This window comes from Miscanthus floridulus, chromosome 1 (assembly GCF_019320115.1).
Source record: "Miscanthus floridulus cultivar M001 chromosome 1, ASM1932011v1, whole genome shotgun sequence".
In the NCBI taxonomy this organism is placed as follows: Eukaryota; Viridiplantae; Streptophyta; class Magnoliopsida; order Poales; family Poaceae; genus Miscanthus; species Miscanthus floridulus.
The window spans coordinates 46482394-46492376 of record NC_089580.1 but is presented as its reverse complement, the minus strand read 5'-3'; the positions used below and the strand labels follow the sequence as shown (position 1 = coordinate 46492376).

The 9983-nt window shown below is 43.8% G+C and overlaps 1 protein-coding gene across 1 annotated transcript; it reads right to left on the bottom strand.

The window, feature by feature from the left end:
• Positions 1-6006: 6006 nt before the first annotated feature.
• LOC136482495 (cytochrome P450 87A3-like) lies at positions 6007-9771 on the bottom strand. The gene is made up of 8 exons (XM_066479708.1): positions 9547-9771; positions 8035-8359; positions 7489-7890; positions 7269-7358; positions 7071-7149; positions 6788-6894; positions 6576-6706; positions 6007-6455 (listed from the first exon to the last, which is right to left on the bottom strand). The coding sequence occupies exons 1-8, from the start codon at positions 9762-9764 to the stop codon at positions 6365-6367; spliced, it is 1443 nt and encodes a 480-aa protein (XP_066335805.1). The 5' UTR covers positions 9765-9771; the 3' UTR covers positions 6007-6364.
• Positions 9772-9983: the final 212 nt, after the last annotated feature.

Here is a 9983-nt window from a genome sequence, read left to right as displayed (position 1 = left end):
TTCTGAAAACGTTGGATGATAAGGACATTAGCAGTCAGTTACACGGATGTCGTCTTGGTCAAAAAAGAAAAAGAAGCAGAAAAAAATACCTTCGTTTCAGTGTAAATATCAGCTGCCTAACTCAAATTCCTCGTGCCCACAGTAGAACCAACACGTTAGATTTTCAACAAGCAAATATGAGCTGATTGCAAAAAGTATGTTTTGTGTTACCTGAGAATAATACAAATCAGGTTTACTCTCTAAACTTATTGCTCATTCATATTACATAAAAAAAGTTTGAAACTAGTACTAAACATTTACTAAAAAATATGATATATTTTTAGTGGTCTGATTGAGTTATTTGGATTTTATTTGTTCCTATTCCTAGTATTTGTAGTCTATGGTCATGTACATTATTTCTATTTCAATTATCGTTTTGACTATTTATACCATCTAGGCGTTGCAACTAGTATGTCATTTGCTAGCCCTCAAAAATGATTTGGTTAATTTGACTCCAACATATCTGGTATTATTTTTGCATTTGGTTGATCTTCGAGTTTTATACAGAACAAAACAATAACTTATCAATAATGGGCACAACTAAGAGTAATAAAACATTAGGAACAATTACAAAAAGATCCAAGTAACTTCAAGCATTGCAGTAACAGATATATTGTATTTTTTATAAAAAATACCATCGGTTCCAAATTTTATTTAAAATAAATAGTAAATGAATTTTAATAAAGTAAACTATCTTATTGTTTCCAGAAGATGTAAAACCAAATTTGAAGCTAGCTAGATGACCAACTTATTTCAAGTTAAATGTCCAAAACCAGACTCGAGGAAAGGTGGGCTACTAGCCGAACCAGAACTTTTCCCTTTATTCAAAACAATAAGTGAACTTGATGTACTCAAACATGAACCCTGCTATAGTATTGGTGCCACTATTATAGCGACGAGTGACAGGGACTAGGGAAAGGCCCAGTAATGTTTGGACTAATGTGCTTAATAGAATGTATTTTCACCACCCGTCTCTCCAAGTCAAGCCTCTTCACCAAGTCATCACCAATATGCCTTATGACCATGTGTAAGAAAAGCAATGTAAGTGATGACTTCTCCGATGAAGAAGAAAACCTACTTCACTTGCTCCGTGAATAAGAGAGGCTTTTAAAAAGACAATCTAAAGAAATTAAGGCCCTCGAAGAAATTAAAGAACTCAGTCCAACTTTGTCACTCATTATAAATCATTGCTTAACAAATTTTATTTGTTAGACAAGGAACATTGTGAGTTTAAATCCAAATTTGAGATCCTTAATACAAAAGAGCCTCCCTTGTGCATGAATCAGTCTAGCTCAAGGTCAATTCCTATTTCTAAGGTAATGCCTCCACCTCTTGTGAACTAACCACTTGCAATGGATTTTGTATTGAGAAAGTTCTTGAAGAAACTTGTGATGACTTCATTGTAGACGAGAACGCCAAGCTAATGTAAGAGGTGGAGAGGCTCAAGAAGGGCAAGCCACTACGAGAAACACATGATTTGCCGAGTACAAAAATCTTTGTCGAGTGCCAAATTTCGGGCACTCGGCAAAGACCTGCTTTGCCGAGCGCCGCACTCGGCAAAATATGACACTCGGCAAAGACCTGCACTTGGCAAAGGCTGTCTTTGCCGAGTGCCTGGCACTCGGCAAAGGCAGACACTCGGCAAAGATTGGTAGGGGCTTAACGGCATCCAGCGGCGTCCTCTTTGCCGAGTGCCCCCCGTTTGGCACTCGACAAAATAATTTTTTTTGGTTTTTTGCCACCAATTTTTTTTTGAAGCGTTAGTACACTACCACAAACAACATGTTTAAATTTGGGACATTTTCATTGCCTTTTGGCATATTTCTATAGTTTATTTTGTTTTGTTGAATTTTTTCAGAAAATGTAAGTTTGAACTGCAGGTGCATCGAATAATGGATTACATTCGTTCAAAAAATGTTATCCTTGTTTCTTAGTGTAAATTTAGGCTAAATCCAAGAACTGTCTCGAAATTTCGATCAACGTGCTCACGGGGCAACGCCGCCAACTTGCGTGGGAGTGGTTTTTTAATTGTATAAAATGTGAACGAATTCCGAAAATCATGAAACTTGTCGAGTTGTCGCCGTATCGTATGCGTATGCCGTGGAAAAAATTTAAAAAGTTTTGAGCACGTTGTCACATACGATGCTCACAAACTAGGACATCTCCACATGTGTATGAGCCCGATTTACTCGACAATATTGATAGTGATGACGACACCTATGATCTAGCCGCTGCCGATCGTGAAGAATATTTCTAATTCATGTAATACTATATTATTATTATTATTATTGTTATTATTATTATTATTATTATTATTATTATTATTATTATTATTGTAATTATGTTTCGTTCATTTTGCATCTCTTTATAAGTACTTGTAATTTAACTGTGCTAATTGGTTCACTCTTTGAAATTGCAGGCACTCGACAAAATGCCGGGCGGAAGGCAGGCCCGTCGGGGGGTCAACTCCCTCTACATGAGGGAGCGCTCACCACCCCATGCTGAGGAGGACCCCTTGCCAGAGCCGCCGACGAGGAGGACGAGGAGCGGCCGCCCCGTGGCCATCCGAGGACGAGGGTGCAGCCGGCTGCCACCCCGTCGGTGGACGAGGACGACCAGGCGGTGGGCCTGCACATAGGAGGGGGTGGCACTTCCTCTGACTTGTCGGACCACGGGGAGGCGGTGATAGCGACAGAAGGGGGTTCCATTTGCACTGCCTCTGGCTCTACCTCGTCGGGAGTCTACTTGCGCGGGCCCTCGCAGCTCCCGGCCCGGCCGATCCCACTTCACCGGCGCTTGGTGATTCGACCCAGCGGCGACAAGTAAGTATTATTTCACTACTATTTCATATGACATGTTGAAAATCGAACCGGAGACTAACAATTCTTCTTAATGACTCTTGCAGCAACTGGGAAGTTGTGTCCGGAACGGGCCGGCACATCAATGGCACCCTAGGCCTTCTGATTCGGCAGCACTACCCTGGCATGGTCACCTACGCCTCGGTGACTTCGTCGCCCTAGACATGGGACCACTTCTACGCCGCCGAGGACAGCGAGTTCGGCACCGTTGCAACACGGATCAAGGCCGAGTTCTGGGTGAGTCTTCATCGCACTAAATTGGTCAATACTACGCATTCATTGGTCGTTCTTGAAATAATGAAACTATACATGATGTCTGTATGCAGGACTTCTTCAGGTGCGACGAAGGGTTTGAGGACCGGGCGGCGTGAGTGCAGGACAAGGTCTGTAGGTCCTGACTCTCAGACCTGTACCACGAGACACGGCTCCAGTGCATCATCAACTACAGCGCTGACGTCCTTGGTCAGGTGGTGAGGAAGGCCGATGCCAGGACTAGGACGCTCACCAAGGAGTAGTACCTCTCGGTAAGTACGAAACATTAATACTGACTCCTTCCATGAAGAATAGGTAAGCTTTATTTCATCTTCTGACATATCAATAACTTGATGGCGTGCAGCAATATCCTGATTGGTGCGCCAGGCACCGCCTCTGCTGCGAGGCCATTGTGGACAGGTGGCTCTCGGAGGAGTGGGCGGAGAAGCACAACATCCGTCGGGACTGCCGCCTGTAGATGGGTGGGGCGCCACACCACCAAGGCAACCGGAGCCTCAGCGCGTATGCCCAGACATGGGTAATCTTCTTTGTGTTTTCATCTTTATTTATTTATTCTAACGCTCAATTCTCATTACTTGTAATCATCTTTGTATTTTCCTCGCAGTCCCAGGCGCACCAAGGCCAGGAATGTAACGAGTTCATGACGTACACCCTGGCACACAAGGGCAAGGCAACGGCCCCAGAAGTCACCTACAACCCGACGGACGGGCCCGAGGCGTACACCAACGCGAGTGTCCACAGCAAGCTTAGCGAGTACACCTCGGTGGCCCACGAGCGCCATGAGGAGGACTTCGATCCGGCCACCCAGCCCTAGGACACAGACCTCCTGGTGAGGATGGGAGGAGGGAAGCAGCACGACCGGTACTAGATGGCGGACAACACAATCGACTCCGCCTCTGTTCCCAACCTCGCCGAGATTCGAGCAAGGAGCACGAGCTCCTCCCTCCCTATATGCTCTCGGTAGCAGAGCTCACAACAGCAGATGGCGGAACTCCAGGTTAGTACTATTTTATTCATCGTTGATTGCTTTTACACATCTACCTTGCCTTTGCATTGTTTAAACATTGCGGGTGGAATGTTGCAGGCCAACTTGCGGAGGTTGGAGGCCCAGCAGGCGGCCCAGGCGGAGGCCCATTGGCTGGAGATGGAGGCTGTACAAGCCCAGAGGGCGGCCGAGGCGCAGAGGCTATAGGACATGTTCAACTTCATGGCGAGCCTTCAGGCCTTGCCAGGTTTGGTCGTGCCCCAATCGTTGCTCGCTCCAGTTGTGGCTCCTCCTCCTCCTATAGGGACTCTGGTCAGTATATATGGTTGTTTATTCCTTTACCTTGTGTGGTCCTCTTGTAGATACTCATGAATTCGCTTCTCCTTTGTGCAGCAACAGTCGGCGGGTTCGAACCGGACTCCTCAAGGTGGCCCTTCTCCACAGGCCGGGTGGACAACTGGCCCTCCTCAAGGTGGCAGTTCACACTCCGGGTGGGGAGGCTGGCAGTAGGTACCATTTATTTGTTTCTTTTTATGTTGCATGGACTCGTGTTAGACTTAGCCTTATGTTGGACTACTACTAGAGACATATATATTGTGATGGATATTGTCATGGATGATGCGAATGTATGTGATGGATTATGGACAATGGATTTGTATGTGATGTATTATGGATGGTGGATGTGTATGTGATGGGTTATGGATGTGTATGTGATGGAATATGGATGTGTATGTGATATATCCTGTGCTGTGTGTTGATATATATGTGATTTCTTTGTTTGTGCTGATGGAAAGCAAGAAAAAAATAGCATTTTTTCCTCTTTGCCGAGTGCCGTGACCATGGCACTCAGCAAAGCTGGGAAGCAGAGGCCTAATTTCCCAGCTTTGCCGAGTACCGGAGCCATGGCACTCGGCAAAGGTTTTTTTTAAAAAAAGAAAAAATTTCTTTGCCAAGTGCAAGAGTATGGCACTCGGCAAAGAATTTTCAAAAAAAAAGGAAATTTTTTTTGCCGAGTGCCGCTGAGGTGGCACTCGGCAAAGAGGCCGTTAGAGTTAACGTCGGATTTTTTTTTGCCGAGTGCTGAGGTGACACTCGACAAAGGCTTTACCGAGTGCCCAATAAGTGGCACTCAGCAAAGAAACCTTTGCCGACGGGTTCTTTGCCGACTGCTCTTTGCCGAGTGCGGCACTCGGCAAAGCACCTGAATCCAGTAGTGAGCACACCATGAAGGATGCCTAACTCAATGAGGACCATTCGAGCTAAATAACCTAAACTGAGTGCCATCCAATTGACCAACCACTAGTTGTCGGTTTTGGACTCAGCTTGGATACCCGGAGCCCATGTAATCGACACTACTAATTGCCCTAGGTGGCGTATGTACCATGTTTTTAGATGGATGCCTTAGCTATTGCACTATATAAAGGTAGTTTAGAGGTGGAAACCACAAACAATAATCATATTAGGGTGGAGCAATGTTGAGTTCTCAGCGATGAGGCCCCATCCTCACTGGCTCAAGCAAACACTAGCATGGAGCAGCTGCCCCATGACATCCACAAAACCCTCTTTAATTGCATTGTCCGACCAGGTTAGGATGTTGTTTGCAATAGACCTATGACATGGGTGTTGTTTTAGTTGTACTCGAGCCAATCAAAGGTTGTGAGTGTGATGTTGGTCATGCTATGAGACTAACCCTAGCAATCCTTACCATCCTCAAGAGATTACGAGTAAGTGACTAAAGGGCTGCGTGAGTCGGGCAGACTGTTTTCATGCAATCAAATATAAGCTCTATACCATCTTCAATGTCTAGCTTGGCCAAACACATCATCCATGACATGTTTGGAGGACTCTATATACACCAAACAACCAAGCTTTTGCATTAAATTGGATATATTACATGATGCTTAACAATTTGTACTCACATACATAGTCTTACTCGAAAAAATTACACACATACGCCCTCTGTTTGGTAATACAAGTCATTCCGACCGGCTATCATTGTAGTACAACATTGCCAACTACTCTTGAAACATAGTATGCTCGAATAATCTATCGGATCATTTTTTTAATTTTAAGCCTTTTCTCCTTCCCCTGGTAAATATAAAATATTTGCTAAAATTATTCAAATTTATTAGTCATATGACTACTACTAAAAACATAGTTATTAATATCATGCGTCTAATTTCTTGATAGGGTTTTTTAGAACCATGTTTCAGACTTTTGGAAGAAGCTGGACGTGGAAGCCATCTGGAAATTGCAACCCTGGATAGAATACTATTGTCCCACCGCTGATGGTTTTCCACCTATTTACGAGAACACAATATGGATTTTGTCATACAGTTGATAAGTACTTTTGTATATTGATGAAAATTTAATAGCTCCCCCCCCCCCCCCCTCTCTCTAAAAGTGAGAGTTTTTTTTACCTGTAATTTGTGACCAAGTAATGGAGGAACATAGCCATTTGCATCTTGGAAAAATCAGCACCAGCACATAGCCGCAAACCACCCCCAAAGGCCATAAAGTCCTTAGAGGCACCGACTGGTTCAGGAATATCCTATACATAATGCACACTTGTGTGATCTTTGGGCCAGGGATTTATCTGTTGATCTTATTTGAGTTTATTTCACATATATACCTTCCATCTCCATGGATTGAACACTGAGGGGTCCTCGTAAACCTTCATATTCAAGTGCGATGCTAGTGGACAGATCATGATCTTTGATCCTTTTGGAATTGTGTACCCTGAGTGCATAATATGTATAGCATCTTAATGGATGGATTAGAACATCGATTTATATTCTCTTAAATATGTAGTAGGAAATGTAGATAGAATATTTTTTATTGGACATGATGGTGTGTGTGGTGGTGGTGTGTGTGTGTGTGGGGGGGGGGGGGGGGGGGTTGGGGATTATGCATACCATTTATGTGCACATCCTGATCTGCTTTCCTGAACATGACCAGTGCGATGTTTGCCAGCCTTAGAGATTCATGTATAACCTATGTGACATAGAAAGCATATTAGTCCAAGACAACCATTTGAATTCTGCCATGGACAAGATATATTTGTGTGTTTTTCAAATTTATTTTCTTTTTTTTACAATTATGTCGGTACATACATGAGATGTGAATTTCATAGACTTGTACTCCTCCCACGTGATATCAGAGTCTGGATCGACCCTTCTTTCTAGGATTTTTTCATGCTCCTCCTGAAAACATCACACATCCAAATACGAATTCGATGTAAACGTTGGTATGTTCTGATGATACATATTTTCCTTGAGAACTGGACACAATCAAATAATTGTGGGAACAAATTAAATAACTTAATCTACTTACTGTTAGTTCTTGCAAAGCTTTGGGGTTGTCCGTCAAATACTTGAGTATGACGGTCAATACCATCGATGTCGTCTCATGGCTTGCAAAGAGCATCGCGAACAGCAAGTCCAACGCGGTGCTCTCGTCCATTATAGGGTGTGGCTTGTTCAGTTCATCGATCACAAGATCGTAGAAATCCACGGTCTCGCGATCCGCTGCATTCCTACGCTCAACGAGCTGCTGCTTCAGCATCTTCATAACGTTCTTACGCCCTTGCATGCATTTGTAGAAGGTTGTGCCAGGAATGGGAACTGGAAATGAGAGTAGCCCCGAAGTCCAGTCGTGGAAGCATTCCCACAACCTTCCTCCTGATGCTGCATCATCATGGCTGATCAGCTTCTTTGCAGTGACGCCAAATATCATCTGCAGAGTGCAGACTCATAAGCATATATATATAAATAAACACGGCACATGCACTTTAATTTGCTCTGTCAGTTATATTGCGAGAGACCTCGATCGGCTCTGTTGTTATTACTATGGCAAAGAGGAAGCTAATAAAGAACTAACCCTGGAGATGGCCGTCCTGACCTCGACGTCCCGCCTGCCGAGCCATGAGCGCAGCTCGTCATGCGCGCTCCGCTGCACGTCACGCAGCAGCACGGAGCGGATGCTCTGGTGACCAAAGAGACGGAGAACAAGGGTCCTCATGTGACGGTGGAGCACGCCGATCTTAGCGGTGATGTTGTCGGCGCCGAAGACGCGCATGAAGGAGGGCGGGTACCAAATCTGGAAGCCGCGCTCCTCCTGCTTCAGGATATGAGCGTTCAGCTCTGCGTCCAGCGACACGATGAGGTCCTCCCCGACTAGGCTCGTCCGGAAGATGGGGCCATACCTGCAAACTCCAAGTCCAAGCATCAACATCGATCCATTACTAGCATGCAATCCCTTTAATTACAACCACGTACGTACGTGATTAGTTATAAATCGCTCAGGATCATGCATCTAACTATGGGTTGCAAGGAGGTAATCGTCGGCCGAAGACAAATCACAAATATGCAGTCCATCTTTTGCAAAATGCAAATGCAATATGTTTTAGTACGTTTTATTTATCCTACGTCATACTCATAAATATGACTCTAAGTTTGATCCAAGTTTATGAAAAGATGTACTTGTTCGGAACATGTGACCCCTTTGTACCAAAATAAAGAATTTATTGCGTTAGAAAAAACAATCTCTTCCGGAATATAACAACCTGTTAATTGAGGGGCATCATTTAGATAAATTATTGACAGGTGTTATTTGTGTTGGTGTAATTGATCAAGATGCATCGTAATTACTCCCTTTGTTCTTGAATTAAAGCGATTTTCAGATAAAATAAGGAGCCTACTAAAATATCACATTACTTCTCACTCATTAGGAAAGAGTGAGTAGTTCGATTATTGTTTTCCTAGTTTAAAAGGAATCTTTACATGTTATTATTTCCTTCCATGAATTTGAGAGGAAAGTATGGTGTACATAGAAGGAAAAGGGTATTTGGTTAATAAAGACAGAGGAGAGAGAGAGAGAAGTTGAGGACCTAAAATACTTTATATTTTAGTATAAATTTTGAATCCTCGATTACTTATATTTTAGAACGGAGTGAGTAGTTTCCTTATATTCTTAAATCTGTCCTAAAATCTTTTTACATTTGTGGATGGTGGGACTATAACATTAAATTAGATTCATTTTTATAAAATATAGAGTACTCCGTATGTCTTCAATATCGTAGTGTATTTTATTTGGTATTGTACATATTTGGGGATGGTGGAACTATATAAAAATATAAAACAGAGCATTGAATTAGCCCTGCTGAATAAGATGTGCATGTGCGTCCGAAGAAATCTGTGGCGCCAATGAGCTGTGAGCATGCACGGTCCTTGTTGCCGATGGGTGCAGCGGCGGCGCTCGTCACACTCACACCGTACCGGCCGGTGTTCTAGCTCTGTTGAACAGCCTATTCTGTATGGAACCATGAAAGCTACCTAGTATATAGACTAAAAAGGAAGCTATTGTGATATATAGAAGAAGGTATATATATACCTCTCCAACCGTTTCTGGAAGAAGGGTGGCAATAGCCCAAGAGTTGAGGACGCTGCCAAGTAGTGGAGCGTCTCCCCGAGGAACGGCAGGCCCCTTGACCCCGGCGGCAGCCTCGTATCATGGCTCGTTCGGCCGCCGTTCCTCCATCTCAAGACCAAAATAGCTCCAACTCCCAGAGCCAAGGTCACGGATACAGCAGCCAAGTAATGCATCGACATTATACTCTACTAATGCCTATATATAGATAGATGTAGCGGCTAGCAGGTAGCTTGCAGGAGGAACTAACTAGTGTACATTGTTACGTCACTGCAATCATGATCAGAAGCATATTATTCACGTTCAGGACAGGGATGGACCATCAGAAACCCTGTTTTCAGACCCCGAATATCCATCGAGGTCACACTGCAAATCTGCAGCCGAGAGGACAAATGGAGAAT

Excerpts from the sequence above, each read along its gene's own strand:
- LOC136482495 (XM_066479708.1), bottom strand. The coding sequence starts at position 9,764 with ATGTCGATGCATTACTTGGCTGCTGTATCCGTGACCTTGGCTCTGGGA. Across the intron at positions 7,150-7,268 it reads CTATGAAATTCACATCTCAT|GTTATACATGAATCTCTAAG; the intron begins GTATGTACCGAC and ends TATGTCACATAG. Across the intron at positions 6,895-7,070 it reads TCAGGATGTGCACATAAATG|GGTACACAATTCCAAAAGGA; the intron begins GTATGCATAATC and ends TTATGCACTCAG.